Here is a 16,569-nt window from a genome sequence, read left to right as displayed (position 1 = left end):
AATCCTTCGAATAGAGGTCGTGTTCGAAACAGAAGACTGTCCTTGGACAGAGGACTGTTCTCTGTAAAGTAGGACTCATGGCTCCCCTACATTCAACGTCTACACAGCACACGTGGGTGGAATCCTTTGAACTTTGGGTCTGTGGTATTGGGGCTCACACAATGTAAATGGCAAGCAGTAGTTAAGAAGGAATCCCCCAAATCCTCAATTTTTGCCAAAGGCAATGAGGTAATTGGAAAACACGCGTGGCATTCCTAGGCCAAGAAGGCCCGCCATTCCACACTCATGCTCTGAGGGCCGGGTGGTGGTGGAATAAACCACTTGCTCTGCAGCTTTGAAGCAAAATAACCCACCCCACACATCTCCTTCAAAAAGAAATAAGGCAACAAATGACTAGATAAATGCATGGATACATGTGATTTTTTTGTTTGTTTTTTAAACGTATTAAAAGTCACAGCTCTCCTGAAGCATGGAGGAGGGAGGGGCAAGACGGACGGCTGTGCCAGCATTCAATTTGCTGCCATCGCATGTCTGTCATTTCGGTGGTGAAGCGGGGCGGAAGCCAGGCTCGTCCCACCGCTGAAGAATTTGCTCTGAGCTGTTTTCTTGTTACTTCTGTCTTCACCTTTCCTCTCTGCTTTCACCTCTGTTATTTCCTGATCCCTCGGGCCTTTGCCAGCATTATAGCCTTGTTTGTGTTGAGAAGTTACAGAAATCCCTTTGGGCTCATCAGCTCACTGAGCACCTATTGCACTCAAGAGCTGCAATCCACAAACCCGCTAGGGCAGAGCCCTTGGATGTGAATGGGATTACAACCTGATCCTTACTTCATCCCTTGTTCTGTCGCTAGCGCTCACGGGATCTCGGCGCTGGTGCCTGCCACCCCGTCTGCCCCTGCCACCCTGGCAGAGAAGTGCCATGGAAAGGAATAGGCTATGACTAGCTTGCGAGTTTCACATCGCTATGCAGAGTGGCGAGAGTGTGAACTATGAGCTAGGAAGTGACTCTTTCCAACCTCAGCCATAAGCTCACTAGGGGGAATTAGGCAAGCCTCTCTTTCTACATCTGCAAAGTGGGAATCATAAAATACTAGCTTACTTTATAGGGGATGTTGTAAGGATTATTAAAATCAGGTATGTGAAGCGCCTTGAATTCTTATAACACTCTGTGTTTCGTGATTCAATAAAGCGGTCTGCTGTGCAATCCACAAAACCTTTATTCAGTAAATAGACATCTCTTCATACCTGAAGGGAGTGCGAAGGCTAGGAGCTATCCTCTAAGGCAGAACTTTCCAAACTGTGCGTTGCGACACGTTAGTGTGTCGGCTGCAGTGTGTAGGTGTGTCACGCAAACGTAACGAGAAACCTCTGAGTCTATGTGAAATAAGCAAGACCAACTTGCATGCATTTTTACGCAGCAAAGGTGCCGATTAGTATGGTGCACTAGTATATGCCCCTTCCGTCGTATTTGTGTATGCACACCACGGTCGAGGGATCATACAGGTACTGTGCATGCGCAGTATGCATAATCGGGTCAAAACAGCTGATTCCACATCACTTCCGGTGACGTGGCCGCACCTGAAGTGACGTATTCGAGAAATTCCATGGGTCCAGTTTTTTGATAGAACGATTGCAGCTCGACAAAATTGGTTCAATGTGAAAAGTCTTGGAAATGTATGTTATTATCTTGCAAATCATATATTTTTAAAAAATATAAATGAAAGGTTTTCATGAGATATGTTGTGTCCCCATACATTTCGTTATTACAATTTATATACAGCATGTGTCCGTATCTCTTATAAGGGGTTAGTTTAACCTCCGGTTTGCTAGTAAAACTGAATTACTGTGTTGCGAAATGATGCATGTCTAAAAAGTGTGTCACCAACATGAAAAGTTTGAAAAGCTCTGCTCTAAGGTTAATTAGCCTAACAAAGCAAGGCAGTTGTCTGTCAACTAAACGGACGGTTTCCCACCATGCCCAACAGGCTTTTACTACCCTGTGGCTAGTCTGGCGGACTGCCTCCCACTTCCTCGCAACTCCTCCTCCTTGACCCTGCAGCGGACTCTGGGATCTGTCAATTACAATGCTTCCCCCCGCCCCACTCCAAGAAAGATTGAGTTTCCGGCGGGGAGGGGGAAGATGATCTCTGTTTGAAAAGCTCCTGGGAAGATTCCTCCTTGACTCCCGGAGAGTCTTGGAGGAACTTCCTTCCCCGCTTCCATCTCAGCTGGTCTTCTTCTTTAGCCTCCGAGTCTGATTCGGAATCCACACCAGGAGGACTGAGCCTCATCCTGACAGTATGTATCATTGCTTCTGATAGTAACTACTACTACTTCGTCAAGGTGTTGGTAAAGACATTTAAAATCCTAAACGGCTTGGGACCTCGATACTTGAGAGAGTGCCTCTCCTTATATATACCTGCCTGAGACTTGAGATCTGTCGGAGAAGCCCTTCTCCGTGCCCCACCAATGTGAGATATACGCTATGGTGAGACATGGGAGAGGGCTTTCTCCTCTGTAGCACCCCAGCTGTGGAATGCCCTCCCCCTGGAGGCCCGACTGGCGCCAACGCTGACTTTATTCCGGCGCCAGGTAAAAACATGGCTTTTTAACGAAGCCTCTTTAATGGTTAAATTCACCAAGCTTGTACATTGTTTTAACTGTTTTAATTGGTTTTACTGCTTTTAAATTCTATACTGGTTTTAGCTTGATTAATGGTTTAATTTGGTTTGAGCTGTGTATATTTATTGTTTTATATTGTATGATTTTATCTCTCCGCCACCCTGAGATCCTAGTGTTATAAGGCGGGATACAAATGTTTTAATAAATACATAAAATACTACTACATGGTGAGTCTTGGCTTGTTGAGATTCAGGAACCTGCGGTTCATCAAGTTGGCCAAAGGCAAGGAACTGGCTTCGCTCTGCTTGCATTGCTCAGGGTGCTTCAGCATCAGCCCAGCCACGGCTCGATGGCCTGGCAAAGCTACAACGGCAGCAAAACCAGTAGACGTGTCTGCCCCTGTGCATATGCCAGCCTAAGTCTTCTGCTCTGACGTTTTGGGGGTCCTGGAATTTCCCGTCCAAAGATGCCTTCCGTGAGATGCTGAGCTGTTGCGTCCCAGCAAGACGGGGTTCGTCCCGCTGTCAGACAGGCAGCCTTGAGTCACCAGCTCAGTCAGAACAGCAAACCGGTTGGGGGACAGAGGGGGAAGCAAGGAGAGGCGCGCCAGGCCAGCAAGCCGCTACTTGAGTAGGCACACACAGCTGCATCGCTGTAGAGCCCCCGGGCTGTGCAGACAGCCTGGGAGGAACCCAAGCCATCTCCCCAGCATATTTTGGAGACGCAAGACAAGGTATCCGTGTCTTCCTTCCATGTTTTTGCGCTTCTGTGACCAGCCATTCGATGCCAGGTTCTGTCCGGAGGTGCACTGAGGAATCCAGAAACCGGGTGTTGCTAGTTAGAAACCCCGTATCCATCCCCTGTGGAAGAAACATGCAACCTAGAATTCCCTCCCAGACCCCTTGTGTGGTGCTCTTTCTCTCCCGTCAGAATTCACCTTTTTCCATGAAGACTTTGGCCCCAAGTCCTCCCAAGGAGAAAGAATGTCGTGGGTGAGAAGCGATGCCAACCCCCTCCCCTCATGAACTTACAGCTTTATATATATATATATATATATATATATATATATATATATATATATATATAGTGCTCTTAGTGTTTATTGTATTTGCAGTGCTCATAGCGCTTAGTAATCTCGCCTCAAAGAAAATCCACGTTCTGCTGATTTTTATCTAGAATGAATAACATCAAGACAGAAATGGGAAAAGAAGCAGGCTTTAAAGCAACCTTCCCCATACTGGGGCCCTCCAGAAGTTTTGCACTAGAGCTCCCATCATTCCTGGCGGGGGTTGATGGGAGTTGAACTTCATCTGGAAGTTCATTGTTGTAGTACAAGCAGCCAATCTTAATGATATGGATAAAATTATTTATCTACTTACAAATTCATCTAAGTCCATTCTATTAAGCATAGCTAGGTTCGCAGTTAAAGCAGCTCAGCTTAGAACTGCAATAGAGGACAATGACCTGATCTAGGATATGGGCCGCTATAATGTATATCCTGCTTAATTAACGGAACTGTAATTAAATACCGTATTCCTTCAATTGTAAGACGCCATCGATTGTAAGACGCACACTAATTTCAGTACCACCAACAGGAAAAAACACACCCTAAGACACACCCGCGATTCTAAGACGCACCCCGTTTTTAGAGATGTTTATATGGAAAAAAAAGTGTGTCTTAGAATCGAAGAAATAGGGTACTATAATACTCTGTTTTATATTGTACCTTGTGGTGTCTGTTGTTGATGTTGGCTAAAACCTATTTCGGTTGCATAATAAAGATTTGGAGTTAGTACCCAAACAAGCTGTAGAACTTTAGGATGGGGGAGGTTAAAGACACGGACAGTTTCCTTCGCAACCTAGCAGATGGCATTCAACAAAACATTGAGTCACTGAGTTCAGCTTGGCAGCCCTTTCAGCCGGTGGCCCAGGGTGACTGCCCAGGATGCCCATCCCAAAGGCCAGCCCGGCCGCCTCTTCCTCCTCCCACCACTCAGCCTGACTGCTTTTGCTCACATTCATCCCTCACTGTTCGTTGCCGTCGTCATGCCTCCTTCTCTCCATTTATCGTTCTTGCCTTTGAGGTGCCAAACAACTTTGCCACTAGAATAGTGTGTGCAGTTGTGGTCTCTGCACCTAAAAAAAGATAATATAGAGCTGGAAAAAGTGCAGAAAAGGGCCAGTCAAATGATGAAGGGGCTGGAGAGCATCTCCCCTACGAGGGAAGGTTACATCAACTGGGATTGTTCAGCTTGGAGAAAAGGGAGATATGATAGAAGTATATAAAATTATACACGGTGTGGAAAATGTGGAGAGGGAGACCATCTCCCTCTCTCATAATCCTAGAACCCAATGGGGTCATTCCGTGAAGCTGACCGGTGGGAGATTCAGGACAGATAAAAGGAAGGGCTACACTGTACTCCTTTCGTCGCCAGCTGAAGACCTTTTTATCCTCTCAGTATTTTAACGCTTAATTTTAACTTAAATTTAAATGTTACTGTTCTAACTCTGTATTTTAATCTTATATCAATTTTGCTGCGTGGTTTTATCCTGCTTGTGCTTTTCATACTGTATTTTGTATTTGTGTTTTTAACCTGTGGGTTGTTTTATTAGGGTTTTAATTTTTGTGAACTGCCCAGAGAGCTTTGGCTATTGGGCGGTATAAAAATGTAATAAATAAATAAATAAATAAATAAATAAATAAGGACTCCTTTACACAGCTCATACTGTGGAATTCATTTCCACAAGATGTAGTGACGGCCACCAATTTGGATGGCTTTAAAGGGGGGTTAGACAAATTCCTGGAGGAGAAGGCTATCCATGGCTGGTGCTGCTAGTCCTGATGGCTATATGCTACCTCCATTAGCGGAGCCAGTATGTCTATATACACCAGTTGCTGGGGAACATGGGGGGGGGGAGTGTGCTGTGCATTTGTGTCTTCTTTGTGGGTTTCCCATGGGCAGCTGTTTGGCCACTGTGTGAGCAGAATGCGTTGGTCTGGTCCAACAGGCCTCTTCTTAAGTTTCTGATGTCCATCATCCAACATTTAGGCCTAGATCTCACAGTCGATAATGAGAAGGCACACTTTGGGGCTGGGGCTGGGGCTGTACCACTTCAGCTGCGAGGTGAGACTCACAATGTTGAATGCCCTTCCATGTAAAAATAGAAATAAAAATCCCTACGGGCAGGAAACTAGTCTGGCTCGGATGTCTTCTCCTTGCCATCTAGTTTTCTGCTTGCATTTCTTTCTTTTTTAAAATTAATGATGGAACATCCATTCATGTAATTCCCCACCTGCATTCCTCAGTGGTGCGTTCCAACCACCTGTGGTGTGTGAGATCTAGACCAGTGTGAGACATAACTCAGCCTTGGATTGTGGCCTGCGCTAGGGTGCCCATATGGAAAGGAGGATAGGGCTCCTGCAGCTTGAACTGTTGTGATGAAGAGGGCATTTCACCAGGTTCTCCATATATACAAATGACACCTGCTGAAATTCCCTTTTCCGTACAACTGTGAAAGATACAGGAGCCCGGTCCTCCTTTCCATATGGGCACCGTAGTCTGTGCATCTGTGAGGGCTTCTTGACAGTGCTGTTGGCAGCAGGGCGTAAAAGCGAGGAGGAAGGAGAGTCCGGTCTGATGCCTATTATTAGGTTGCAGCAAAGCAGACGGCTGCTATCGCCGCTTGGCGTTGCTGAGGAGAAGCAGACGGTCCACGTTCCCCACGCCATCCCTCCAGTCCCCTTCGAGGCTGCTAACCGTGAACTCCTCTTCTTCCACAGTTGCAGCAGCTCGGCCACCTCCTCCCCCTCATGAAGCCGGCCCTATTGAAGCGGGGCCTCCAGCAGGAGCAGAGGTTTCCCGAGCAGCCTGAGAGAGACCAGCAGGAGGCGCTCTCTGAACTGGACCAAGAGGTGAGAACCATGGGGGGGGGGCGTTTCGGGAGGGCATTTGTCAGTGCAGCGGACCAAGAAGCGGGGGTGGGAGGTGGGGAGCAGAGGATGAGCAGACAGAAAAGGCCTCGGGGACGCTGACGAAGCCAACAGCATTCTTGGAACCAGGCCGCCTCTCCGGATCATCTGGTAAAAAAACAACAACACAGTAGGTCAGGTAGCCTCCAGGTGCTTTGTGATGATGGGATGAATAGCTGTTTGCAAGGAGCAGGATGGGAGGAGGCTGCCGGGGCTGTGCAGAGGGCTGTTCCCTCCTCTGAGTGGCGCGATGGTCGTGAAGGGAGCCTGTGGGTGTCGGTTATCTAACCCTCCCCTTCTAAGGAAGTGTGGGATCCGGGCCGGCCTGAGGTCTTGAAAACCCTTATGTGTCGGATCCTTTCCTTGTCAGGTTACCCCATTACTGTATTACAGTTAGGAGGGTGGATTTTTTTCTTCTTTTCTTCCTGTGTCCAAGGCCGGTGCTACAATAGAGGCCAGTCAGGCGGCCGCCTAGAGTGCCAAGGTAAGGGGGGCACTGAATGCCGCACCCGGAAGCTGCTCTCCCACAGCGGCTCTGAGAGGGCGGCTTCCGGGTGCGCTGTTCCGAAGGCGCCCGCCCGCCCCAGCGTCCTGGCTTCGCTTCGGCTGGGCGCCCACCCACACCCATCATGTGGAAACCACACCCATCCACCCACTCCAGCATCCTGGCTTTGCTTCGGCTGGGCAGGCGCCCAGCCGAAGCAAAACCAGGATGCTGGGGTGGGTGGGCGGCTTCGGAACCGTGTGCCCGGAAGTCGCTCTCCTGGAGCGGCTTCCGGCCGGGCGCACCATTCCAAAGCTGCCCGCCTGCCGGCCCGCCCCACCCCAGCGTCCTGGCTTCGCTTCAGCTGGGCGCCCACCCAGCCAAAGTGAAGCCACGCACACCCCCCACCCTGGTGTCCTGGCTTTGCTTTGGCTGGGTGGGCGCCCAGCCGAAGCGAAGCCAGAACACTGGGGTGGGGGGGGGGGCAGGTGGGCGGCTTCGAAACAGCTCACCTGGAAGTCGCTCTCCCAGAGCGTCTTCCGGCCGGGTGCGCCTTTCTGAAGCTGCCCACCCCACCCCAGCGTCCTGGCTTCACTTCGGTGGGGCGGTTGAGATGGCACCCCGCGCCCAGGTACGCTGGGGTGGGGGGTGGGGGGTGGGTGAAAGCAGCTCACCTGCCTAGGGCGCAAAATAGTCTGGCACCGGCCCTGTTTAAACCTCACTTCTTCATCGTGGTCTCTATGCATCACACGTTTGGGCTCTGAGCCTGCGCGTAGCCTCGCATCGGGTACTTCAATAGCTGAGGAAAACTTTGTGGGGGGGGGCAGGTACCCCTTCCCTAATGCTACTGGCTCCTCTTCATCCTTTCTATTTAAAAATTCAGTTGGCAGCATATTTGGCCTAAGACCTGGCTTTCGAGCATGTCACCTTCTGGGACCCATTTCCACAGGAACGCAGGTGCTGAAACTGTGGCCGGTGTCACGGTGGGGCTCACAGACCGGAGCCCGGTGGGGCTGCTGCTCCTCTTTACTATGGCAACCTGCTGGCTCACCTTCCGCTTGCTCCGGCGCAGACAACGGTGGTGGTGAGAAGTAGGCGCAGGAGAGGCTGCGGCCTCCTTGCTCACCGGTTCTCTGCCCTGTCAAGCAAGCAAGGGGTAGCATCCATGAGAAGGACGCTGAGGAGGGGGAGCAGCTGGGGACGATGGCAATGAGAAGGCCAGCTCACTGAAGGAAGGTGCTTTGCCCAAGGGCCTTAAAAACCTGGAACCATCCATGGCTACTTCCCTCCCCCGCTTCAGTACATCTGCTGCAGAACCATTGCTCAACACCACGGAGGATTCTGGAGAGTTGCGCATAAGCACACACCACACACACACACACACACACACACAGAATTCCTGTGAGATGTTGGCCAGGCATTCTGGGCCTCAGTGTTGTGTTGCTCCACATGAACTGAGACAGGATCCCAGAACACTTCTGATACATCCCAGAGAGCTTCAGCTCTGGGGCGGTATATAAATTTAATCAATCAATAAAATAAATAAATAAATGATAGGAGGAGTTCTGAGTATGGTGGGAAAGATGTCTTTCTGGGAAGCTCGTCCACCATGGCTAACCTTGCCACTGAAAAACTACTGATAAACGTCTGAGGCCCCCTCCAGGGATCTTTAAAACCCTCCAGGGATCCTTCAAACACTGTTTGAGAACAATTGCTGTGGACAAAACATACCCAATTGTTAGAACCTAAGAACGTAAGAAGTGCCCTGCTAGATCAGACCAAGGGTCCATGTAGTCCAGCACTCTGTTCACACAGTGGCCAACCAGCCTTCGGCCAGGGACCCACAAGCAGGGCAGGGTGCAACAGCACCCTCCCACCCATATTCCCCAGCAACTAGTGCACACAGGCTTACTGCCTCTGATACTGGAAGTAGCACAGAGCCATCAGGACTAGTAGCCCTGGATAGCCTTCTCCTCCAGGAATTTATCCAACCCCCTTTGAAAGCCACCCAAACTGGTAGCCATCACTAGATCTTGTGGTAGCCAATAACTTTGCACTGTGTGAAAACGGCCTTCCTTTTCTCTGTCTTGAACGTTCCTCAGGGAGTGACTGTAATTCAGCGGGAGAAAATATGCTGTGGGTTCAGAACATCCCAGTTTCAATCCCTGGCATCTCCACTTAAAAAGTGATGGAGAAGATCTCTCTCTCTCGATCTCTCTCTCTCTCTCTCTCTCTCTCTGCCTGAAACTCTGGAGAGATGCTGCCGGTCACGGTAGACAATGCCAGGCTAGATGGACCAGTGTGGTCTGAGGCAGCTTCCTGTGTTCCTCATAGGATTTCTCAGAAGTCTTTCTGTTAGCTGTTCTCTGAATGTTTTACAGTTTTCTAACATTCTTCTCCAACTACTTGATGCAGTAAGCACCAAGCCTGGCCTCCTCATAAGGTGAAGTGAGGTGAAATTTTTGTATCACAATGGTCAGATATTTCATTTACTTTATGCGAAGGAGAAGTTTCTCACCTTAGCGCTATAAAATAATCCTGCTATGCACACAAATGGGGTACCGTGAATTTTCAGCAACACCAAGTTTGAAGGCAAAAGGAGGGGATTTTAGCCGGCATTCAAAAGTGTTCTCGGTCTTTCTCGCATGCAAGGACATACGTCCACGCAGTTAATCTTTTTCACGTGTTGCACGCTGCCTGCAACTTTGCTGTCACTATTTTTAAAAATAAATTAATAAAGCAGAGGCTTCTTCCTGAAGTGATCCTAACCAATCAGGGAGCACATGGGCAGTGTCACGTCATCACACAGCTGCTCAAGTATTGTCCTCACTCTGAACAGGCTTTCTAGCGCCAAAGCTTCAGAGGAAGCCCAATCTGTCTGACGGCACTGCTTCCTGCCCTCATTCTGATGGATAAATATTTAATTGCATTTCAGGCTCTCCCTGAAAATTTGCTGGAAAGGAGATATATGTGTGTGTGTGTTTTGTGTGGAGAGTTTGTGTGTGTGGTTTTGGGTTTGATTCCCCCCCCCCGAAATGTGCCCCCCCCGCTTCCCATTTCAGCTCAGTCCTATAAACGAAAGTGTTCAGTCGATTTGTTACATCATTCCTGCATCAAATGTTTTGTCAAGGTTGCAGAGAAGGGCCAGGGCATCTGAAGGGAGGGGGGGGCGCAGAGATCTATCCTGCTGCGAGAGGTTTGTCGTTAAGGGGTTTGTTTTCACAGGACTACAAACGAACTCTTTATTTCTCGCCAGCATCAGAAGTTCGGAGTGAGGTCCACGTGGCCTCTGAGCCGGGGGACGCTGGCAGGAGGCATCAAAGGAGGAGATTTGGAGGAGTCATGGGGGAAAGCGCTTCTTTATTGCCAGCCACTAGGGCTTGTTTGCAGAGGGAAGGGAGGAAGGGAAGCTCTGTCATGCATGGCTCTTAATTGCAGGCCGAGAGTTGGAGGAGAACCAGAGGGAAGTGATCCAGGGCTCTCAGCTAGAGCAAAAGCAAGGAGGGGAGCAGTTCAAAGGAGATCAGGCAGTGCTTGGGATGAAACATAGAATGGTAGAGTTGGAAGGGGCCTACAAGGCCATCGAGTCCAACCCCCTGCTCAATGCAGGAATCCACCTTAAAGCATCCCTGACAGATGGTGGTCCAGCTGCCTCTTGAATGCCTCTAGTGTGGGAGAGCCCACAACCTCCATAGGTCACTGGTTCCATTGTCATGCTGCTCTAACAGTCAAGATGTTTTTCCTGATGTCCAGCTGGAATCTGGCTTCCTGTAACTTGAGCCCGTTATTCCGTGTCCTGCCTTCTGGGAGGATTGAGAAGAGATCCTGGCCCTCCTCTCTGTGACAACCTTTCAAAGACTTGAAGAGTGCTCTCATGTCTCCCCTCTGCCACACTGCTCCAAGTTTTTGTGCATCTACATGCTAAGGACGCGCTCACAGAGTGGAGGCTGGTGGCTCCGATGTCAGTGGGGCAAAGCATCCGCTCCGGATTTCAGACAGAACGCTAAAGGAGCGCCATTAGCAGGCGAAGGGCCTCTGGACCCTGAGGCCACGAAGAGCGGCATCACCTGCGGGTTTCTGGGTGCTCAGCGCACAAGAGCAGGCCTGGGGGCTGTTGCTCTTCTTCTCCGGCCAGTTAGCAATTTTGAAGAGAAGGCGATGGGTAGAGGTCAGCGCCGACAGCCTGTCCCAACCTGGTGCGCTGCACATGCGGTGGACTGCAATGCCCATCGCTTCCCTTGAGGATGCAGGGCATCAGGCCGCGGGAGTGTTTCGGGTGAGCCAGCTCCGTCTGCAGGTCTATGCATATTTATCCAGGATTAGGGTGACCATATGGAAAGGAGGACAGGGCTCCTGAATCTTTAATAGTTGTATAGGAAAGGGAATTTCAGCAGGTGCCGTTTGTATGCGTGCAGCACCTGGTGAAATGCCCTCTTCATCACAACAGCTAAAGCTGCAGGAGCCCTGCCCTCTTTTGTATGTGGTCATTGTAGCTGTACTAGAGCTACAGTAGAGTTCTGAGGGGTTCTGACTGAAACCCGGAGCGGATTTCCCACCCCACTGGCAACAGCCCCACCAGCCTCTTCTGCACCTTGGATAGCTCCTTTAGGGTTCTGACTGAACCTGGATTTGCCGCCCACTGACAGCAGAGCCACTAACCTCTTCCGCACCTTGGATAACTCCTTCAGAGTTCTGTCTGGTTCTGATTGAAACCCGGAGCGGATTCACTGCCCCACTGATGTTGGAGCCACCAGCCTCCGCTGCCTTGACGTATAGCTTTTCACGCAGGACTACGTTCTGAATCTAATCCCATACTAACTTGCACATTAAGCATTCACTCTGTACTCACTACAGTTCTTGAAGAAGTGATGTATCCTCTTTTCCCCTTGCTTTTCTCTCTCGTCATATTGAAAGCTGAAAGCCTATGGGGTCTTCTTCTTCATCTTCCTACCCAGTCCCCCAAAGCAGAGGGCTATGGAAATAAAGAGGGGCATTCTAGGCATAAATTTATGATTGGTCTGACGGCAGTAATTGATCTCTAGCGTAAAACTCTCTCATTAGTTTCTGCTGTAGCTCCAGTCGCTTCTATCATGAAACCAAAAATTACAACGTCATGTATAAAGTGTGATTTCCCCCCTCTCTTCCTTACAGATTTTGCAAATACATTTTATAAAAGTTGAAAGCCTCTTTTGAAAATCCCTCTGCGCCCCCCCCCCCCCGCCCCCACCTCCTTGAACCTTCTTCAGGGCCGTCGTTCTCATCCTTCTCATCTCTGCTTATTAGAGAGCATTTTGGCTGTGCAAAGATCCCCGAGCCCAGAGTGTGCTGTCAACTGGCAAATCATTCCTCATGTGTAAATTATTCCATAACCTCACACTGAAATGTCAGCAGTTCCATGGCCAAGTATGCGACGGAGAAACGGCGCCCTGGCAAGTGGGTTTCAATGGGAGATCAGTGACAGATGCAGAGATGGGCAGAGCGCGGTTGCCCTGTGGAAGATGGGTCTGCGACAAAGATATATACAAACACGTGCACATCCGTGGAGGACTGGCTCTTCTTTGCTGACTGGGAAAGACTAATGTTTTCCAAGCGTAAAGCGAGACTTAGCGTAGTGTAGTGAAGCCAGGGAATGCAGGGTCAAAGTGCCAGGACTTTTTGATTAGCTGCCACAATGCCGTCACTCATCAAACGTATCGTTCCCAGCAGCAGTGGATTGTTGCGTGCTATCCCTGATGTTATGCAAAGTAGTCTGGCGTGGCTTGGTCTTTGAATGGGCAGTAAAGAGTAGGCATGGCCCAAGGGCTTCGCTACCCACGAGTGCCTTGCCGCCTGGGGCCACACAAGCCTCCTCCGAGGCTCAGCTTGCCCTCCTGCCAAAATAGCGCACTTTCCCCATTGCTTCAGTGGCGGCCGCCATTGAAGCACAGAGGAGAAGTGTGCGATTTCAGCGCCAGGGCGGGCGGCTGCTGAGTGCTCTAGGGGCCTCATGGGTGCTCAAGTGGGCTCCACACTCACGCCAGAAGCGCCCAAATGGGTCCGAGGGGGTAGACACGGGGGGGGGAGGGGTGTGTGCTCCGCCGGACTCCCAGACCCAGCCAAACGTTCACAACATCCCTAATTAGCCATCAGCATTGCAAAAGACCTACTTCCGGTAGAGATGAAAACTGCTAGAACCAATTTGTTAATATGGGTCATCACAGCTGGATTTTTGGATTCTCCTTGGTGTGGCTATGAGGAATGTCACGAAGGTTGTCACACAGAGGAGGGCCAGGATCTCTTCTCGATCCTCCCAGAGTGCAGGACACGGAATAATGGACTCAAGTTAAAGGAAGCCAGATTCCAGCTGGACATCAGGAAAAACTTCCTGACTGTTAGAGCAGTGCGACAATGGAATCAGTTACCTAGGGAGGTGGTGGGCTCTCCCACACTAGAGGCCTTCAAGAGGCAGCTGGACAGCCCTCTGTCAGGGATGCTTTAGGGTGGATTCCTGCATTGAGCAGGGGGTTGGACTCCATGGCCTTGTAGGCCCCTTCCAACTCTGCTATTCTATGATTCTATGATATGGGGCATTTGGGGTCAATCTGGGGAGACTGGGCTTCTGCTCTTGCCTGATCAACAGAGCAGAACTTCCCATTTACAGCTTTTCGGCTCCCGGCCCCGACTCCAGCTGTTTCCAGCCACTGGTTGCAGGGACCAGTACCCGACTGCCTCTATACAAATCTATGGTGCAAACACACTGAGAATACTGTGTACAGTATTGGTCACCACACCTAAAAAAAAGATATTCCTTCTCCCTTACCAACCTGCCCGGTCACTGAGGTCATCCGAGGGCCTGCTCCTGGTGGTTCCACATAGATCCATCCTCCGATTGGAATCCACCAGGGGAAGAGCCTTCAGCGTGGTGGCCCCCCTCCTGTGGAATTCCCTGCCTCTGGAGGTCAGGCAGGCGCCAACCTTGTACTCCTTTCAGCACCTCCTGAAAACATCTTTATTCCAGGAAGCCTTTGCTTACTATGCAGCCTTGGATCTCTGTTTTTGCTTCTTTTAAATTTTGTTTTAACTGTTTTATTCTGTTTTTATTTTCATTTTATCTTGTACAAAGCTCCGAAATTTTTCAATGGGGAGTGGTATATAAATATTCTAAATAATAAATAAATAAATAAATAAATAAATAAATAAATAAATAAATATTGTAGAGCTGGAAAAAGTGCAGAAAAGGGCCAGTCAAATGATGAAGGGGCTGGAGAGCATCTCCCCTACGAGGGAAGGTTACATCAACTGGGATTGTTCAGCTTGGAGAAAAGGGAGATATGATAGAAGTATATAAAATTATACATGGTGTATACACGGTGTGGAAAATGTGGAGAGGGAGACCATCTCCCTCTCTCATAATCCTAGAACCCAATGGGGTCATTCCGTGAAGCTGACCGGTGGGAGATTCAGGACAGATAAAAGGAAGGACTACACTGTACTCCTTTCGTTGCCAGCTGAAGCCCTTTTTATCCTCTCAGTATTTTAACACTTAATTTTAACATAAATTTAAGGGTGGATTCCTGCATTGAGCAGGGGGTTGGACTCGATGGCCTTGTAGGCCCCTTCCAACTCTGCTATTCTATGATTCTATGAGTGCCTGCACTTCCAAATTTCTTGCTAAACCCCGCTATAGAACCAGAGTGGCAAAAGCTTGTTAACTCCGACTCTCCCTGTAAGTACCATATGATCTAATCTGTTATTTCATTTCATTTCTATACTGCCCCATACCAAAGCTTTCTGGGTGGTTCACAAAATCTATTATTATTATTATTATTATTATTATTATCATTATCATTATCATTATCATTACTATTATTTATATCCCGCTCTTTCCCCAGTGCTGGTACTCAAGGCGGTTTACAAGATTAAAACATGTACAATTAAAACATATAAATATAAATTTACAAAGTAAAATAGAATTAAACCTGCAGTAAAATTAAAAACATGTTGTTGTTTTTAAAAAAACAGTAACAGATTAAAAGGGGGGGGGGATCCAATACATTAACACAGGTCCAGAGTAGTTCCAAAAGCCTGACGGAACAAAAACATTTTTGCCTGCCTCCGAAAGTGTAGCACAGAGGGAGACAGCCTAGAGCCTTGGAGCAGCCACCAAGAAGGCCCTCTCCCTCTACACATCATAATACGAGATAATAAAAACATAAAATAAAATCTCGAACAACTTAAACAACTATGACTTTTACAAGAAAAGTAAAAGTAAAATCCGGACATACTAGGGCCCTATATTCAGAACAGGGCTGTCATTTGGTCTGCTCACCAAAAAGTGAACCAGTGTGGGGGCCTGCCTAGAGTATCTCACGTAGACCAGCAAGACTTGGGTGCAAATCCTCACTCAGCCCTGCAGAGCATTGGGTGACGCTGGGAAAGTCCTCCATATACAGAGAGCTTCAGCTGTTGGGCAGTATAGAAATGTAATAAATAACTAAGTGTACATGGCCCCCTGTTTCCTGCTGATACCCGCTGAGGTTCTCTTTGTTCCTTTGTGCCCGCCATTTCCCCCCTTTTCTTCCCACCCCATATCTAGCAAAAGCAGATTCAATTACGCAAATAGCATAAAAGAAGAATTACGCAACGTAAGAGAAATGGTGTAAATTTGCGTAATTTATACAGGTCTCAGAATTTGGATTTTCTGGATGAAGGTTTTATTTCATTACATCAAAGGAGAGTTTAAGAACCTCAAGTTGTCTGGCAATTTTTTCTAGGCGTTCGTATATTGAAATAACAGTGCGAGCTGTTAAAAGGCACAGTTTTGTCAAAAGTCTGAGGGGTATAATTGCTGTTCAGTATGTTGTATTTTCTCTGTAATGAGCAATTTCTCGGAAGCAGACTTATCTACCCCATTTGACTCCAAGGACACTCCTTCCTGATACACAAAGGAATTATTGCCAGAGTTTTCTGCAGACTCAAGTAAAAGCTCATTTTCTATATCCAAAGCTGAAAAACTATTAGCAGTAGAAATTGAAAACACTACGTTTGAGTCTGGGATACTCACGGTTTCCTCAAAGGCAAACAATTCGTCAATTTTAAGTTGTTTAGGTGCTTTGTTGTGTTCAGCTGTCCCTGGGCTTGTTCTCGCACGTTTCTTGTTTCCCATTTAAAGGTTGCCACCGGTTATCACAAAGTGAAAGAAAGAGCGGATTAAAACAGTGAAGTACTGTACTTCCCAAAGTTATAATTCCTAGCCTCCGTTTTTTCATCTAGGAAAGTTGCCAGCAGACTATCAGAGTAGTAGAGTGGCTGAGTGAGGGCCAGTTTTTATCAGGTGAAGCTCTCCTCAGCCTCCGTTCTTCAAGCAGGGTGGCAGAAACCCTCCAGTGGCTTCTTGCCCACGGCATAGAGCCTCAGGCCGAGAGCCCTTTGTCTTTCGCCCTTCGGCTCGCGCCTCCAGCACCCTGGTCCCTTTAGTACCTGTTGGAGTGGGCAGGACCAACAAACACTCTCAG

The 16,569-nt window shown here is 48.6% G+C and overlaps 1 protein-coding gene across 1 annotated transcript in view; it reads left to right on the top strand.

Annotated features, from left to right (window-relative positions):
• The window catches only part of FAM178B (family with sequence similarity 178 member B), a 123,668-nt gene that overhangs the window by 46,225 nt on the left and 60,874 nt on the right, over positions 1–16,569 (top strand). The window contains exon 3 of the mRNA XM_063139469.1: positions 6,403–6,534. Coding sequence (XP_062995539.1) covers positions 6,403–6,534 — 132 coding nt within the window. The remainder of the gene's footprint in view (positions 1–6,402; positions 6,535–16,569) is intronic.

Source organism: Elgaria multicarinata, chromosome 12 (assembly GCF_023053635.1).
Source record: "Elgaria multicarinata webbii isolate HBS135686 ecotype San Diego chromosome 12, rElgMul1.1.pri, whole genome shotgun sequence".
Lineage (NCBI taxonomy): Eukaryota > Metazoa > Chordata > Lepidosauria > Squamata > Anguidae > Elgaria > Elgaria multicarinata.
This window is presented reverse-complemented; position numbering and strand designations above follow the sequence as displayed.